Source organism: Aphelocoma coerulescens, unplaced genomic scaffold (assembly GCF_041296385.1).
Source record: "Aphelocoma coerulescens isolate FSJ_1873_10779 unplaced genomic scaffold, UR_Acoe_1.0 HiC_scaffold_314, whole genome shotgun sequence".
Classification (NCBI taxonomy): Eukaryota; Metazoa; Chordata; class Aves; order Passeriformes; family Corvidae; genus Aphelocoma; species Aphelocoma coerulescens.
Genome location: NW_027183658.1, coordinates 18,166 through 36,348, shown reverse-complemented (window position 1 = coordinate 36,348; position 18,183 = coordinate 18,166). Strand labels below are relative to the sequence as shown.

At 64.0% G+C, this 18,183-nt stretch overlaps 1 protein-coding gene across 1 annotated transcript; it reads right to left on the bottom strand.

The window, feature by feature from the left end:
* Positions 1-2,337: 2,337 nt before the first annotated feature.
* On the bottom strand, positions 2,338-17,516 carry LOC138101504 (serine-rich adhesin for platelets-like). Its single transcript, XM_068999277.1, has 5 exons — positions 17,439-17,516; positions 17,085-17,391; positions 3,694-16,908; positions 3,469-3,576; positions 2,338-2,552 (listed from the first exon to the last, which is right to left on the bottom strand). The coding sequence occupies exons 1-5, from the start codon at positions 17,514-17,516 to the stop codon at positions 2,338-2,340; spliced, it is 13,923 nt and encodes a 4,640-aa protein (XP_068855378.1).
* Between the last annotated feature and the right edge of the window lie 667 nt (positions 17,517-18,183).

The following is an 18,183-nucleotide window of genomic DNA, read 5'->3' as shown; positions in this document are numbered from 1 at the left end:
ACTTTGCTGACCCTGCCGGAGCACTGGGCCCCCGTGTACCAGTACAAGGCCTCGTCTGGGCAACTGGGGAGGGGGGGACAAGGGTCAGACCCTCCCTGTCACACCCCACAGGCACCCATGGGACCACCATGGATGGGCAGGGACCCCCACCAATGTCACTGGGGGTGGTGGGAACCCTTGGTGGGTGTTGGGACCCCAAGGTGGGCATTGGGACCCTCCAATGGGTGTTGGGACCCCACGATGGGCGTTAAGACCTCAAGGTGGACATTGAGACCCCAAGGTGGGCATTGGGACCCTCCAATGGGTGTTGAGACACCACGATGGGTGTTAAGACCTCAAGGTGGACATTGAGACCCCATGGTGGGCATTGGGACCCTCCAATGGGTGTTGCGACCCCACGATGGGCGTTAGGACCTCAAGGTGGACATTGAGACCCCAAGGTGGGCATTGGGACCCTCCAATGGGTGTTGGGACGTCACAATGGGCATTAAGACCTCAAGGTGGACATTGGGACCCCAAGATGGGCATTGGGACCCTCCAATGGGTGTTGGGACCCCACGATGGGCGTTAGGACCCCAAGGTGGACATTGGGACCCCACAATGGGCGTTAGGACCCTGAGATGGACATTGAGACCCCACAATGGGTGTTGGGACCCCCAGATGGACATTGGGACCCCACGATGGGTGTTGGGACCCCGAGATGGACATTGGGACCCCACGATGGGTGTTGGGACCCCGAGATGGACATTGGGACCCCACGATGGGTTTTAGGACCCCCTGGTGACACTCACAAGCACTGGGGCCCCTCGCGGGTGACCTGGCAGCGGCCGTGGTGGCAGTCGAGGGTGTGGGGCAGGTTGGGGGTGCAGTTGGTGACGCAGTGCAGGACCCCCGACGTGGTCAGCGGGAAGAAGAAGTCGCCGTAGCCGGGGGGGGCTCGCTGGCGGCACAGCTCTGGTGGGGAGGGAGGACAGGGGGACATTGGGGGGGTTGAAGGGTGGGTGAGGGGTGGGGGGTGGGCAGGGGGTTGTGGGGTGGTCAGGGGGTGATGGAGTGGTCAGGGGCTGGTGGGGTGGGCACGGGGGCAATGGGGTGGGCAACGGGGGGCAATGGGGTGGACATGAGGGGTCAATGGGGTGGTCAGGGAGTGGTGGGGTGATCAGGGGGCAATGGGGTGGTCAGAGGGTGGTGGGGTGGGCACAGGGGGGTGATGGGATGGTCAGGGGGTGATGGGTGGTCAGGGGGTGGTGGGGTGGGCACAGGGGGTGATGGGGTGGGCACGAGGGGTCAATGGGGTGGTCAGGGGATGATGGGGTGGGCACAGTGGGTCAATGGGGTGGTCAGGGGGTGATGGGGTGGGCACAGGGGGTGATGGGGTGGTCAGGGGGTGGTGGGGTGGACACGAGGGGTCAATGGGGTGGTCAGAGGGTGATGGGATGGGCACGAGGGGTCAATGGGGGGGTCAGGGGGTGGTGGGGTGGGCACAGGGGGGCAATGGGGTGGTCAGGGGGTGGTGGGGTGGGCACAGGGGGTCAATGGGGTGGACACAGGGGGGCAATGGGGTGGTCAGAGGGTGGTGGGGTGGTCAGAGGGTGATGGGGTGGTCAGGGGGTGGTGGGGTGGGCACAGGGGGTCAATGGGGTGGGCACAGGGGGGCAATGGGGTGGTCAGGGGGTGGTGGGGTGGGCACAGGGGGGCAATGGGGTGGTCAGGGGGTGATGGGGTGGGCACAGGGGGTCAATGGGGTGGGTACAGGGGGTCAATGGGGTGGTCAGGGGGTGGTGGGGTGGGCACAGGGGGGCAGTGGGGTGGGCAGGGGCTCCCCGCCGGTCTCACCCTCCAGGTCCGACACCTCCCTCATGTCGCTGATCACGGGGTTGGGTCTCAGCACGAGGCACAGCACGGCTGGGATGGGAGGAGAGGACATCAGAGACCACCCTTGGGTGCCCCGGCTGGACCCCAGAGGTCCAGGAGAGGCCCTGCAGGGGTCTGGGAGGGTCTGGGGGGGCTTTGGGGTCACCCACAGGTGTTGTGCTGGCAGTCGCCCTGGCTCGCCGCCGTCTCCCGGAGCTTCTCCACCAACTCCTCCGTGGTCTCCTGGAACTTCTCCGTGGTGTTGCCACTCTGGGCCATGGTGAAGAACACCTGGTGTCCCACCACGATGCTGCCGGACCTTCGGGGAGGGGGCACAGGGGGTCAAAGGAGGGGTCTGGGGACATCCCACCCCACCCCACCCTTGGCAGGAGGTCAGGGACCCCTTACTTGAGGCTGGTGAACTCCACGCCCTCGTAGCCAGGGATGGTCCCGTAGATCTTCTTGATCTGCAAGGGCAAAAGGTCACTTGGCCACCCCTCTGGGGACATGGTGGCCACCCCTGAGGGACACAGTGGCCACGGGGGAACACTGGGCACCTCGTGTCCTCACCTCCTGCCGGAAATGGTCCCGGAAGGAGCGGAAGGTGTCCGAGTCAGGGTCCTTCAGGTCCTCGGAATAGTTGAAGTTGGTGAGGGTCACTTCCATCTCCAGGGCGGCCATGATGGTCCCAGGGAAGGCTGGGGAAAAGAGGGGGAGATGAGGGGGTTATTGGGGTGGGATGGGGTGGGCGAGGACCCCTGGGGTGTCCAGGACCACCAAAGGAACCAGGACCCCCCCCAAAAACACCAGAACCCCCAAAAGACCAGAACCCCTGAGGTGCCCAGGACCCCCAAAGAGGACCACGACCTCCGTGGTGTCCAGGATGTTCAGGATGGTCAGGACCTCCAAAGAGACCTGGACCCCCAAAGTGCCCAGGACCCCCAAGATCACCAGCACCCCCAAGAGGACCAGGACCCCCAAAGAGACCAGAACCCCCAAAATCACCAGGACCCCTGAGAGGACCACGACGTCCAAGAGAACCGTGACCCTCGAGGTGCCCAGGAACCACAAGACCAAGACCCCTGAGGTGCCCATGACCCCCGAGGTGCCCAGGACCCCCAAAGTCACCAGGACCCCCAAGGTGCCCAGAACCCCCAAGAGAACCAGGACCCCTGAGGTACCCAGGAACCCCAAAGACGCCCGAACCCCCAAGAAGACCAGGACCCTTGAGATGCCTGGGACCCTTGAGATGCCCAGGACCCCCAAGGTGCCCAAGAGCCCCGAGGTGCCCAGGACCCCCAAAGACACCCGAACCCCCAAGGTGCCCAGGACCCCGAAGAAGACCAGGACCCTTGAGATGCCCAGGACCCCCGAGGTGCTGAGAACCCCTGAAGTGCCCAGAACCCCCAAGGTGCCCAGGACCCTGGAGGTGCCCAGGAACCCCAAGAGAACCAGAACCCCCAAGAGAACCAGCACCCCTGAGATGCCCAGGACCCCCGAGGTGCCCAGGAACCCCAAAGACACCCGAACCCCCAAGAAGACCAGGACCCTTGAGATGCCCAGGACCCCCAAGGTGCCCAGGACCTCCGGGTGTGGGGTGGGGGCATCACTCACGCAGGTTGGTCTCGATGGTGTCGGTGGAGAACTCGCAGCGGGCGCCGGCGTAGGACGGGGTGCAGACACAGCCGGTGCCCACGGGGGTCCCCCCGTTCTCACACAGCCCTGGGGGAGACAGGGGGGCATCAGGGGAGGAGCTCGGGGACACCCCGGGGTCAGGGGGACCTCCTGGGCGAGGGGGTGGCAGGTGGACGGTGAAGGTCATTTAGGGGGGTGACTCACCTAAAGGAGCACGGGTGGTGGTCCCAGGGGTGGGGGTGGTGGGTGCTGTGGGGGTCCCAGCAGTGGGGAGCGGCGTTGTGGTGGTCCTCAGGGTGGTGGAGGGTGACATGGAGGTCCCAAGGGTGGTCATGGAGGTGCCCAGAGTGGTGGTGGGAGTTGTCGTGGTGGTTGATGGCACTTGGGTGGTCGTGGAGGTGCCCAGGGTGGTTGTGGTGGTCCCTGGAGTGGTGGTGGGTGCTGTGGTGGTCCCTTGGGTGGTTGTGGTGGTCCCTGGAGTGGTGGACGTTGCTGTGGGGGTCACTGGGGTGGTCGTTGAGGTGCCCAGGGTGGTGGACGGTGACATGGAGGTCACCGGGGTGGTCGTGGAGGTGCCCAGGGTGGTGATGGGAGTTGTCGTGGTGGTTGATGGCACTTGGGTGGTCGTGGAGGTCACTTCGGTGGTGGTGGACGTTGTGGGGGTCCCCAGGGTGGTTGTGGAGGTGCCCAGGGTGGCCGTGGAGGTCCCCAGGGTGGTGGGTGCTGTGGGGGTCCCTTGAGTGGTTGTGGAGGTCACTGGGGTGGTTGTGGAGGTCCCTTGGGTGGTTGTGGAGGTCCCCAGGGTGGTGGGTGCTGTGGGGGTCGCTGGGGTGGTCGTGGTGGTCCTCAGGGTGGTGGACGGTGACATGGAGGTCCCAAAGGTGGTTGTGGAGGTGCCAAAGGTGGTGGTGGGGGTCGTCGTGGTGGTTGATGGCACTTGGGTGGTTGTGGAGGTCACTTCGGTGGTGGTGGACATTGTGGGGGACCCCAGGGTGGTCGTGGAGGTCCCCAGGGTGGTGGTTGCTGTGGTGGTCCCTTGAGAGGTTGTGGAGGTCTCCAGGGTGGTTGTGGAGGTGCCCAGGGTGGTGGTGGGGGTGGTCGTGGTGGTTGATGGCACTTGGGTGGTCGTGGAGGTCACTTCGGTGGTGGTGGACATTGTGGGGGACCCCAGGGTGGTCGTGGAGGTCCCTGGAGTGGTGGTGGGCGCTGTGGGGGTCCCTGGAGTGGTTGTAGAGGTCACTGGGGTGGTCATGGAGGTGCCCAGGGTGGTGGACGGTGACATGGAGGTCCCAAGGGTGGTTGTGGAGGTGCCCAGGGTGGTGGTGGAGGTCGTTGTGGTGGTTGATGGCACTTGGGTGGTCGGGGAGGTCACTTCGGTGGTGGTGGACATTGTGGGGGTCCCCAGAGTGGTCATGGAGGTGCCCAGGGTGGTGGACGGTGACATGGAGGTCACGTGGGTGGTTGTGGAGGTGCCCAGGGTGGTGGGTGCTGTGGGGGTCACTGGGGTGGTCGTGGTGGTCCTCAGGGTGGTGGACGGTGACATGGAGGTCACTGGGGTGGTCGTGGAGGTGCCCAGGGTGGTTGTGGGGGCTGTCGTGGTGGTCAATGGCAATTGGGTGGTCATGGAGGTGGTCAGGGTGGTGGTGGACGTTGTGGAGGTGCCCAGGGTGGTCGTGGAGGTGCCCAGGGTGGTGGGTGCTGTGGGGGTCCCTTGAGACGTTGTAGAGGTCACCGGGGTGGTCGTGGAGGTGCCCAGGGTGGTGGTGGGGGTCGTCGTGGTGGTTGATGGCACTTGGGTGGTCATGGAGGTCACTTCGGTGGTGGTGGACGTTGTGGAGGTCACTTGGGTGGTGATGGAAGTGCCCAGCGTGGTGGACGGTGACATGGAGGTCACCGGGGTGGTTGTGGAGGTGCCCAGGGTGGTGGTGGGGGTCGTCGTGGTGGTTGATGGCACTTGGGTGGTCGTGGAGGTCACTTCGGTGGTGGTGGTGGACGTTGTGGAGATCCCCAGGGTGGTTGTGGTGGTCCCTGGAGTGGTGGTGGGTGCTGTGGTGGTCCCTTGGGTGGTCGTAGAGGTCCCTGGAGTGGAGGACGTTGCTGTGGGGGTCACTGGGATGGTCGTGGAAGTGCCCAGGGTGGTGGACGGTGACATGGAGGTCACCGGGGTGGTCGTGGAGGTGCCCAGGGTGGTGGTGGGGGTCGTCGTGGTGGTTGATGGCACTTGGGTGGTTGTGGAGGTCACTTCGGTGGTGGCGGACGTTGTGGGGGTCTCCAGGGTGGTCGTGGAGGTCCCCAGGGTGGTGGGTGCTGTGGTGGTCCCTTGAGAGGTTGTGGAGGTCACTGGGGTGGTCGTGGAGGTGCCCAGGGTGGTTGTGGGGGTCGTCGTGGTGGTTGATGGCACTTGGGTGGTCGTGGAGGTCACTTCAGTGGTGGTGGATGTAGTGGAGGTCCCCAGGGTGGTTGTGGAGGTGCCCAGGGTGGTGGGTGCTGTGGTGGTCCCTTGAGTGGTTGTGGAGGTCACTGGGGTGGTCGTGGAGGTGCCCACGGTGGTGGTGGTTTCTGTGGAGGTCTCCAGGGTGGTGGTGGGTGATGTAGGCGTGACCTGAGTGACCGTGGTGGTCTCCAGGGTGGTGGTGGAGGTCCCTTGGGTGGTTGGAGAGGTCCCCAGAGTGGCGGTGGACGTTGCTGTGGGGGTGACCTGGGTGGTGGATGGCATTTGGGTGGTGGTGGTGGGTGACGTTGGGGTCTCCTGGGTGATCGTGGGTGTCCCCAGGGTGTTCGTGGAGGTGCCCAGGGTGGTGGTGGCTTCTGTGGGGGTGCCCAGGGTGGTGGTGGGTGATGTAGGGGTGACCTGGGTGGCCGTGGTGGTCTCCAGGGTGGTGGTGGGTGATGCTGTGGAGGCCACCTGGGTGCTCGTAGAGGTCCCTTGGGTCATCGTGGTGGTCTCCAGGGTGGTGGTCGGTGCTGGGGTGGTCACCTGGGTGGTCATGGAGGTCTCCAGAGTAGTTGTGGACGGTGCTGTGGTGGTCACCTGGGTGGTCATGGTGGTCCTTGGAGTGGTCATGGAGGTGCCCAGGGTGGTGGGCGTTGATGTGGGGGTCACTGGGGAGGTTGTGGAGGTGCCCAGGGTGGTGCTGGAGGTCGTCATGGTGGTCGATGGCACTTGGGTGGTTGTGGAGGTCACTTCGGTGGTGGTGGACGTTGTGGGGGTCCCCAGGGTGGTCGTGGATGTCCCCAGGGTGGTGGGTGCTGTGGTGGTCCCTTGAGTGGTTGTGGAGGTCACTGCGGTGGTCGTGGAGGTCCCCAGGGTGGTGGTGGGTGATGTAGGGGTGACCTGGGTGACCGTGGTGGTCTCCAGGGTGGTGGTGGGTGATGCTGTGGAGGCCACCTGGGTGCTCGTAGAGGTCCCTTGGGTCATCGTGGTGGTCTCCAGGATGGTGGTGGACACTGGGGTGGTCTCCAGGGTGGTCGTGGCGGTCCCTTGGGTGGTTGGAGAGGTCCCCAGAGTGGCGGTGGATGTTGCCGTGGGGGTGCCCTGGGTGGTGGATGGAACTTGGCTGGTGGTGGTGGGTGACGTTGGGGTCTCCTGGGTGATCGTGGGTGTCCCCAGGGTGGTCGTGGAGCTGCCCAGGGTGGTGATGGCTTCTGTGGAGGTGCCCAGGGTGGTGGTGGGTGATGTAGGGGTGACCTGGGTGGCCGTGGTGGTCTCCAGGGTGGTGGTGGGTGATGCTGTGGAGGCCACCTGGGTGCTCGTAGAGGTCCCTTGGGTCATCGTGGTGGTCTCCAGGGTGGTGGTCGGTGCTGGGGTGGTCACCTGGGTGGTCATAGAGGTCTCCAGAGTAGTGATGGATGGTGCTGTGGTGGTCCCATGGGTGGTCATGGTGGTCCCTGGAGTGGTCATGGAGGTGCCCAGGGTGGTGGGCGTTGCTGTGGGGGTCACTGGGGAGGTTGTGGAGGTGCCCAGGGTGGTGCTGGAGGTCGTCATGGTGGTCGATGGCACTTGGGTGGTTGTGGAGGTCACTTCAGTGGTGGTGGACGTTGTGGAGGTGCCAAGGGTGGTCGTGGATGTCCCCAGGGTGGTGGGTGCTGTGGTGGTCCCTTGAGTGGTTGTGGAGGTCACTGGGGTGGTCGTGGAGGTGCCCAGGGTGGTGGTGGTTTTTGTGGAGGTCCCCAGGGTGGTGGGTGCTGTGGTGGTCCCATGGGTGGTCATGGTGGTCCCTGGAGTGGTCATGGAGGTGCCCAGGGTGGTGGGCGTTGCTGTGGGGGTCACTGGGGTGGTCGTGGAGGTGCCCAGGGTGGTGCTGGAGGTCGTCATGGTGGTCGATGGCACTTGGGTGGTTGTGGAGGTCACTTCGGTGGTGGTGGATGTTGTGGAGGTCACCGGGGAGGTCGTGGATGTCCCCAGGGTGGTGGGTGCTGTGGTGGTCCCTTGAGTGGTTGTGGAGGTCACTGGGGTGGTCGTGGAGGTGCCCAGGGTGGTGGTGGGTGATGTAGGGGTGACCTGGGTGACCGTGGTGGTCTCCAGGGTGGTGGTGGGTGATGCTGTGGAGGCCACCTGGGTGCTCGTAGAGGTCCCTTGGGTCATCGTGGTGGTCTCCAGGATGGTGGTGGACACTGGGGTGGTCTCCAGGGTGGTCGTGGAGGTCCCTTGGGTTGTTGGAGAGGTCCCCAGAGTGGCGGTGGACATTGCTGTGGGGGTGACCTGGGTGGTGGATGGCACTTGGGTGGTGGTGGTGGGTGACGTTGGAGTCTCCTCGGTGATCGTGGGTGTCCCCAGGGTGGTCGTGGAGGTGCCCAGGGTGGTGGTGGCTTCTGTGGAGGTGCCCAGGGTGGTGGTGGGTGATGTAGGGGTGACCTGGGTGGCCGTGGTGGTCTCCAGGGTGGTGGTGGGTGATGCTGTGGAGGCCACCGGGGTGCTCGTAGAGGTCCCTTGGGTCATCGTGGTGGTCTCCAGGGTGGTGGTCGGTGCTGGGGTGGTCACCTGGGTGGTCATAGAGGTCTCCAGAGTAGTGATGGACGGTGCTGTGGTTGTCCCTTGGGTGGTCAGGGTGGTCCCCAGGGTGGTGGGCGTTGCTGTGGGGGTCACTGGGGTGGTCTTGGAGGTGCCCAGGGTGGTGGTGGTTTCTGTGGAGGTCTCCAGGGTGGTGGTGGGTGATGCTGTGGAGGCCACCTGGGTGCTCGTAGAGGTTCCCACGGTCATCGTGGTGGTCTCCAGGGTGGTGGTGGGTGATGTGGGGCTGACCTGTGTGGTCGTGTGTGTCGTGGTCACAGGAGACGCCAGAGTGGTGGTGGGACTTGCTGTGGTGGTCCCTTGAGTGGTTGTGGTGGTCCCCAGGGTGGTGGACGTTGCTGTGGGGGTCACCGGGGTGACCGTTGTGAAGGTGCCCAGGGTGGTGCTGGAGGTCGTCATGGTGGTTGATGGCACTTGGGTGGTCGTGGAGGTCACTTCGGTGGTGGTGGACGTTGTGGAGGTGCCCAGGGTGGTCGTGGATGTCCCCAGGGTGGTGGGTGCTGTGGTGGTCCCTTGAGTGGTTGTGGAGGTCACAGGGGTGGTCGTGGAGGTGCCCAGGGTGGTGGGTGCTGTGGTGGTCCCATGGGTGGTCGTGGTGGTCCCTGGAGTGGTCATGGAGGTGCCCAGGGTGGTGGGAGTTGCTGTGGGTGTCACTGGGGTGGTTGTGAAGGTGCCCAGGGTGGTGGTGGTGGGTGTTGTGGAGGCCACCTGGGTGCTCGTAGAGGTCCCTTGGGTCATCGTGGTGGTCTCCAGGGTGGTGGTCCGTGCTGGGGTGGTCACCTGGGTGTTCATAGAGGTCTCCAGAGTAGTGGTGGACGGTGCTGTGGTGGACCCTTGGGTGGTCGTGGTGGTCCCCAGGGTGGTGGGCGTTGCTGTGGAGGTCACTGGGGTGGTCGTGGAGGTGTCCAGGGTGGTGGTGGTTTCTGTGGAGGTGCCCAGGGTGGTGGTGGGTGATGTGGGAGTGACCTGGGTGGTCATGGAGGTGCCCACGGTGGTGGACGTTGCTGTGGGGGTCACCGGGGTGCTTGTGAAGGTGCCCAGGGTGGTGGTGGTGGGTGTTGTGGAGGCCACCTGGGTGCTCGTAGAGGTCCCTTGGGTCATCGTGGTGGTCTCCAGGGTGGTGGTGGACACTGGGGTGGTCTCCAGGGTGGTCGTGGAGGTCCCTTGGGTGGTTGGAGAGGTCCCCAGAGTGGCGGTGGACGTTGCCGTGGGGGTGTCCTGGGTGGTGGATGGCACTTGGGTGGTGGTGGTGGGTGATGTTGGAGTCTCCTGGGTCATCGTGGGTGTCCCCAGGGTGGTCATGGAGGTCTCCATGGTGGTGGTGGGTGATGCGGGGGTGACCTGGGTGACCGTGGTGGTCCCCAGGGTGGTGGTGGGTGATGCTGTGGAGGCCACCTGGGTGCTCGTAGAGGTCCCTTGGGCCATCGTGGTGGTCTCCAGGGTGGTGGTCGGTGCTGGGGTGGTCACCTGGGTGGTCATGGAGGTCTCCAGAGTAGTTGTGGACGGTGTTGTGGTGGTCCCATGGGTGGTCATGGTGGTCCCTGGAGTGGTCATGGAGGTCCCCAGGGTGGTGGGCGTTGCTGTGGGGGTCACTGGGGTGGTTGTGAAGGTGCCCAGGGTGGTGCTGGAGGTCGTCACGGTGGTCGATGGCACTTGGGTGGTTGTGGAGGTCACTTCGGTGGTGGGGGACGTTGTGGGGGTCCCCTGGGTGGTCATGGATGTCCCCAGGGTGGTGGGTGCTGTGGTGGTCCCTTGAGTGGTTGTGGAGGTCACTGGGGTGGTCGTGAGAGTTGTCGCAGTGGTTGATGGCACTGGGGTGGTCGTGGAGGTCACTTCGGTGGTGGTGGACGTTGTGGGGGTACCCAGGGTGGTCATGGATGTCTCCAGGGCCGTGATGGTTTCTGTGGAGGTCCCCAGGGTGGTGGTGGGTGATGTTGTGGAGGCCACCTGGGTGCTCGTAGAGGTCCCTTGGGCCATCGTGGTGGTCTCCAGGATGGTGGTGGGTGCTGTGGTGGTCCCTTGAGTGGTTGTGGAGGTCACTGGGGTGGTCGTGGAGGTGCCCAGGGTGGTCATGGGAGTTGTTGTGGTGGTTGATGGCACTTGGGTGGTCGTGGAGGTCACTTCGGTGGTGGTGGACGTTGTGGGGGGGCCCAGGGTGGTCGTGGATGTCCCCAGGGTGGTGGGTGCTGTGGTGGTCCCTTGAGTGGTTGTGGAGGTCACAGGGGTGGTCGTGGAGGTGCCCAGGGTGGTGGGTGCTGTGGTGGTCCCATGGGTGGTCGTGGTGGTCCCTGGAGTGGTCATGGAGGTGCCCAGGGTGGTGGGAGTTGCTGTGGGTGTCACTGGGGTGGTTGTGAAGGTGCCCAGGGTGGTGGTGGTGGGTGTTGTGGAGGCCACCTGGGTGCTCGTAGAGGTCCCTTGGGTCATCGTGGTGGTCTCCAGGGTGGTGGTCCGTGCTGGGGTGGTCACCTGGGTGTTCATAGAGGTCTCCAGAGTAGTGGTGGACGGTGCTGTGGTGGTCCCTTGGGTGGTCGTGGTGGTCCCCAGGGTGGTGGGCGTTGCTGTGGAGGTCACTGGGGTGGTCGTGGAGGTGTCCAGGGCGGTGGTGGTTTCTGTGGAGGTGCCCAGGGTGGTGGTGGGTGATGTGGGAGTGACCTGGGTGGTCATGGAGGTGCCCACGGTGGTGGACGTTGCTGTGGGGGTCACCGGGGTGCTTGTGAAGGTGCCCAGGGTGGTGGTGGTGGGTGTTGTGGAGGCCACCTGGGTGCTCGTAGAGGTCCCTTGGGTCATCGTGGTGGTCTCCAGGGTGGTGCTGGACACTGGGGTGGTCTCCAGGGTGGTTGTGGAGGTCCCTTGGGTGGTTGGAGAGGTCCCCAGAGTGGCGGTGGACGTTGCCGTGGGGGTGTCCTGGGTGGTGGATGGCACTTGGGTGGTGGTGGTGGGTGACGTTGGAGTCTCCTGGGTGATCGTGGGTGTACCTAGGGTAGTCATGGAGGTCTCCAGGGTGGTGATGGTTTCTGTGGAGGTCTCCAGGGTGGTGGTGGGTGATGTAGTGGAGGCCACCTGGGTGCTCGTAGAGGTCCCTTGGGTCATCGTGGTGGTCTCCAGGGTTGTGGTGGCTGATGTGGGAGTGACCTGGGTGGTCATGGAGGTCCCCATGGTGGTGGACATTGCTGTGGGGGTCACCGGGGTGGTCATGGAGGTGGTCAGGGTGGTGGTGGGTGATGCTGTGGAGGCCACCTGGGTGCTCGTAGAGGTCCCTTGGGTCATCGTGGTGGTCTCCAGGGTGGTGGTCGGTGCTGGGGTGGTCACCTGGGTGGTCATGGAGGTCTCCAGAGTAGTGATGGATGGTGCTGTGGTGGTCCCTTGGGTGGTCGTGGTGGTCCCTGGAGTGGCCATGGAGGTGCCCAGGGTGGTGGGCGTTGCTGTGGGGGTCACTGGGGTGGTCGTGAAGGTGCCCAGGGTGGTGCTGGAGGTCGTCATGGTGGTCGATGGCACTTGGGTGGTTGTGGAGGTCACTTCGGTGGTGGTGGACGTTGTGGATGTCCCCAGGGTGGTGGGTGCTGCGGTGGTCCCTGGAGTGGTTGTGGAGGTCACTGGGGTGGTCGTGGAGGTGCCCAGGGTGGTGGTGGGTGATGTAGGGGTGACCTGGGTGACCGTGGTGGTCTCCAGGGTGGTGGTGGGTGATGCTGTGGAGGCCACCTGGGTGCTCGTAGAGGTCCCTTGGGTCATCGTGGTGGTCTCCAGGATGGTGGTGGACACTGAGGTGGACTCCAGGGTGGTTGTGGAGGTCCCTTGGGTGGTCGTGGAGGTCCCCAGAGTGGCGGTGGACATTGCTGTGGGGGTGACCTGGGTGGTGGATGGCACTTGGGTGGTGGTGGTGGGTGACGTTGGGGTCTCCTGGGTGATCGTGGGTGTACCTAGGGTGGTCGTGGAGGTCTCCAGGGTGGTGGTGGCTTCTGTGGAGGTGCCCAGGGTGGTGGTGGTGGGTGATGTAGGGGTGACCTGGGTGACCGTGGTGGTCTCCAGGGTGGTGGTGGGTGATGCTGTGGAGGCCACCGGGGTGCTCGTAGAGGTCCCCAGGGTCATCATGGTGGTCTCCAGGGTGGTGGTGGATGATGTGGGGCTGACCTGGGTGGTCGTGGGTGTCCCCAGGGTGGTCACAGTAGACCCCAGAGTGGTGGTGGGACTTGCTGTGGTGGTCCCTTGAGTGGTTGTGGAAGTCCCCACGGTGGTGGACGTTGCTGTGGGAGTCACCGGGGTGCTTGTGAAGGTGCCCAGGGTGGTGGTGGTGGGTGTTGTGGAGGCCACCTGGGTGCTCGTAGAGGTCCCTTGGGTCATCGTGGTGGTCTCCAGGGTGGTGGTGGACACTGGGGTGGTCTCCAGGGTGGTCGTGGAGGTCCCTTGGGTGGTTGGAGAGGTCCCCAGAGTGGCGGTGGATGTTGCTGTGGGGGTGTCCTGGGTGGTGGATGGCACTTGGGTGGTGGTGGTGGGTGACGTTGGGGTCTCCTGGGTGATCGTGGGTGTCCCCAGGGTGGTCATGGAGGTCTCCGGGGTGGTGGTGGGTGATGCTGTGGAGGCCACCTGGGTGCTCGTAGAGGTCCCTTGGGCCATCGTGGTGGTCTCCAGGGTGGTGGTCGGTGCTGGGGTGGTCACCTGGGGGGTCATGGAGGTCTCCAGAGTAGTTGTGGACGGTGTTGTGGTGGTCCCATGGGTGGTCATGGTGGTCCCTGGAGTGGTCATGGAGGTCCCCATGGTGGTGGGCGTTGCTGTGGGGGTCACTGGGGTGGTTGTGAAGGTGCCCAGGGTGGTGCTGGAGGTCGTCACGGTGGTCGATGGCACTTGGGTGGTTGTGGAGGTCACTTCGGTGGTGGGGGACGTTGTGGGGGTCCCCAGGGTGGTCGTGGATGTCCCCAGGGTGGTGGGTGCTGTGGTGGTCCCTTGAGTGGTTGTGGAGGTCACTGGGGTGGTCGTGAGAGTTGTTGCAGTGGTTGATGGCACTGGGGTGGTCGTGGAGGTCACTTCGGTGGTGGTGGACGTTGTGGGGGTACCCAGGGTGGTCATGGATGTCTCCAGGGCGGTGATGGTTTCTGTGGAGGTCCTCAGGGTGGTGGTGGGTGATGTTGTGGAGGCCACCTGGGTGCTCGTAGAGGTCCCTTGGGCCATCGTGGTGGTCTCCAGGATGGTGGTGGGTGCTGTGGTGGTCCCTTGAGTGGTTGTGGAGGTCACTGGGGTGGTCGTGAGAGTTGTTGCAGTGGTTGATGGCACTGGGGTGGTCGTGGAGGTCACTTCGGTGGTGGTGGACGTTGTGGGGGTACCCAGGGTGGTCATGGATGTCTCCAGGGCGGTGATGGTTTCTGTGGAGGTCCTCAGGGTGGTGGTGGGTGATGTTGTGGAGGCCACCTGGGTGCTCGTAGAGGTCCCTTGGGCCATCGTGGTGGTCTCCAGGATGGTGGTGGGTGCTGTGGTGGTCCCTTGAGTGGTTGTGGAGGTCACTGGGGTGGTCGTGGAGGTCCCCAGGGTGGTCATGGGAGTTGTTGTGGTGGTCGATGGCACTTGGGTGGTCGTGGAGGTCACTTCGGTGGTGGTGGACGTTGTGGGGGTGCCCAGGGTGGTTGAGAATGTCCCCAGGGTGGTGGGTGCTGTGGTGGTCCCTGGAGTGGTTGTGGGGGTCACCGGGGTGGTTGTGGACGTGCCCAGGGTGGTGGATGGTGACATGGAGGTCACTGGGGTGGTCGTGGAGGTGCCCAGGGTGGTGGTGGTTTCTGTGGAGGTCCCCAGGGTGGTGGGTGCTGTGGTGGTCCCATGGGTGGTCATGGAGGTGCCCATGGGGGTGGGCGTTGCTGTGGGAGTCACTGGGGTGGTCGTGGAGGTGCCCAGGGTGGTGCTGGAGGTCGTAATGGTGGTCGATGGCACTTGGGTGGTTGTGGAGGTCACTTCGGTGGTGGTGGACGTTGTGGGGGTCACCGGGGAGGTCGTGGAGGTCCCCAGGGTGGTGGGTGCTGTGGTGGTCCCTTGAGTGGTTGTGGAGGTCACTGGGGTGGTCGTGGAGGTGCCCACGGTGGTGGTGGTTTCTGTGGAGGTGCCCAGGGTGGCGGTGGGTGATGTTGTGGAGGCCACCTGGGTGCTCGTAGAGGTCCCCACGGTCATCATGGTGGTCTCCAGGGTGGTGGTGGGTGATGTAGGGGTGACCTGGGTGACTGTGGTGGCCTCCAGGGTGGTGGTGGGTGATGCTGTGGAGGCCACCTGGGTGCTCGTAGAGGTCCTTTGGGTCATCGTGGTGGTCTCCAGGGTGGTGGTGGCTGATGTGGGAGTGACCTGGGTGGTCATGGAGGTCCCCATGGTGGTGGACGTTGCTGTGGTGGTCACCGGGGTGGTCATGGAGGTGGTCAGGGTGGTGGTGGGTGTTGTGGAGGCCACCTGGGTGCTCGTAGAGGTCCCTTGGGCCATTGTGGTGGTCTCCAGAGTAGTGATGGACGGTGCTGGGGTGGTCACCTGGGTGGTCATGGTGGTCCCTGGAGTGGTCATGGAGGTGCCCATGGTGGTGGGCGTTGCTGTGGGGGTCACTGGGGTGGTCGTGGAGGTGCCCAGGGTGGTGCTGGAGGTCGTCTTGGTGGTTGATGGCACTTGGGTGGTTGTGGAGGTCACTTCGGTGGTGGTGGACGTTGTGGAGGTGCCAAGGGTGGTCGTGGATGTCCCCAGGGTGGTGGGTGCTGTGGTGGTCCCTTGAGTGGTTGTGGAGGTCACTGGGGTGGTCGTGGAGGTGCCCAGGGTGGTGGTGGTTTCTGTGGAGGTCTCCAGGGTGGTGGTGGGTGATGTAGGCGTGACCTGAGTGACCGTGGTGGTCTCCAGGGTGGTGGTGGCTGATGTGGGAGTGACCTGGGTGGTCATGGAGGTCCCCATGGTGGTGGACGTTGCTGTGGGGGTCACCGGGGTGGTCATGGAGGTGGTCAGGGTGGTGGTGGGTGTTGTGGACGCCACCTGGGTGGTCATGGAGGTCCCTTGGGTCATCGTGGTGGTCTCCAGGGTGGTGGTCGGTGCTGGGGTGGTCACCTGGGTGGTCATGGAGGTCTCCAGAGTAGTGATGGACGGTGTTGTGGTGGTCGCATGGGTGGTCATGGTGGTCCCTGGAGTTGTCATGGAGGTCCCCAGGGTGGTGGGCGTTGCTGTGGGGGTCACTGGGGTGGTCGTGGAGGTGCCCAGGGTGGTGCTGGAGGTCGTCACGGTGGTCGATGGCACTTGGGTGGTTGTGGAGGTCACTTCGGTGGTGGTGGACGTTGTGAGGGTCCCCAGGGTGGTTGTGGAGATGCCCAGGGTGGTCGTGGATGTCCCCAGGGTGGTGGTGGTTTCTGTGGAGGTCCCCAGGGTGCTGGGTGCTGTGGTGGTCCCATGAGTGGTCGTGGTGGTCCCTGGAGTGGTCATGGAGGTGTCTATGGTGGTGGGCGTTTCTGTGGGAGTCACTGGGGTGGTCGTGGAGGTGCCCAGGGTGGTGCTGGAGGTCGTCATGGTGGTCGATGGCACTTGGGGGGTTGTGGAGGTCACTTCGGTGGTGGTGGACTTTGTGGGGGTCACCGGGGTGGTCGTGGAGGTCTCCAGGGCGGTGGATGTTGTCGTGGGGGTCACTGGGGTGGTCTTGGAGGTGCTCAGGGTGGTCGTGGACATCCCGTGGGTGCTGGTGGACACTGGGGTGGTCTCTGGGGTGGGTGTGGTGGTCCCATCAGGTGTTGGGGTGGTCTCTGAGGTGGTCTTGGTGGTCCTGTGGGTGCTGGTGGACACTGTGGTGGTCTCTGGGGTGGGTGTGGTGGTCCCGTGGGCGCTGGTGGACACTGTGGTGGTCTCTGGGGTGGGTGTGGTGGTCCATGAGGTGCTGGTGGACACTGGGGTGGTCTCTGAGGTGGCCAGGGTGGTCCTGTGGGTGCTGGTGGACACTGGGGTGGTCTCCGGGGTGGTTGTGGTGGTCCCATCAGGTGCTGGGGTGGTCCTTGGGGTGGTCTCTGGGGTGGTCATGGATGTCCCATCAGGTGTTGGGGTGGTCTCCGGCATGGGTGTGGTGGTCCCAGGGGTGCTGGTGGACACTGTGGTGGCCCCTGGGGTGGGTGTGGTGGTCCCGTGGGTGCTGGTGGACACTGTGGTGGCCCCTGGCGTGGGTGTGGTAGTCCCGTGGGCACTGGTGGACACTGTGGTGGCCCCTGGCGTGGGTGTGGTGGTCCCGTGGGTGCTGGTGGACACTGTGGTGGCCCCTGGGGTGGGTGTGGTGGTCCCGTGGGTGCTGGTGGACACTGTGGTGGCCCCTGGGGTGGGTGTGGTAGTCCTGTGGGTGCTGGTGGACACTGTGGTGGCCAAGGTGGTCCCGTCCGTGTTCTTGGCCTCCGTGGTGGTCCCTTGGACGCCGCTTCTCCCCACGATGGCGGCTGCAGGGGAGGGTCCGGGGTGAGCAGAGACCCCCAAGGCCCTCCCCAGGGAGGAGACTCCGAACTTCTCCTTCCTCCTCCTCTTCCTCCTCTTCCTCCTTCCCCCCATCCCTCAGTGCAAGGACCCCTCCCGCCCCTCCCCCTGATCTTCTCCAGCCCCTCCTCATCTTCTCCACCTTCCTCCTCCTCATCTTCCTCCTCTTCCGAGACCTTCATCTTCTGTGAGCGTCCTTCATCCTCCCCCTCCTCTTCTTCACTTTCCTCCTCGGCTTCTCCACCTTCCTTCATCCTCCTCCTCCTCCTCCCTCTCTTCATCCCCCTCCGACCTCTCTCGATCATCTCCACCTTCCTTCCTTCCTCCTCCTCCTCCTCCTCCTCCTCCTCCACCTCTTCATCTCCTTCCGTCTCCCTGTTGTCTCCACCTTTCTCCTCTTCCTCTTCCTCCTCATTGTCCTCCTCTTCCTCCTCATTGTCCTCCTCTTCCTCCAAGCCCTTCAGACCACGAAGCCCTCCAACCTCTCCAACCCCACCCCCAATTCCTCCTCCTCTTCATCATCATCATCATCCTCCTCCTCTTCTTCATCCCCCTCCGACCTCTCCCCTTCCATCGTTTCCATCTTCCTCCTCCTCTTCCTCCTCCAAGACCTCCAGACCACGGAGCCCTCCCACCTCTCCAACCCCAATTCTTCCTCCTCCTCTTCTTCCTCCTCCTCTTCTTCCTCCAAAACCTTCAGATCCTGGACCCTTCAAACCTCTCCCACTCCAATTCCTCCTCCTCTTCTTCCTCCTCCTCTTCTTCCTCTTCCACCTTCAGATTGTGGACCCCTCAAACCTCTCCCACCCTAATTCCTCCTCTTCTTCCTCTTCTTCATTCTCCTCTTTCTCCTCCTCCTCTTCTTCTTCCTCCTCCTCTTCCTCCTCCAAGACCTTCAGATCGTGGACCCCTCAAACCTCTCCCACCCCAATTCCTCCTCCTCTTCTTCATCCTCCTCTTCCTCCTCCAAGACCTTCAGATCGTGGACCCCTCAAACCTCTCCCACCCCAATTCCTCCTCCTCTTCTTCATCCTCCTCTTCCTCCTCCAAGACCTTCAGATCGTGGACCCCTCAAACCTCTCCCACCCTAATTCCTCCTCTTCTTCCTCTTCTTCATTCTCCTCTTTCTCCTCCTCCTCTTCTTCGTCCTCCTCCTCTTCCTTCTCCAAGACCTTCAGATCGTGGACCCCTCAAACCTCTCCCACCCCAATTCCTCCTCCTCTTCCTCCTCTTCCTCTTCT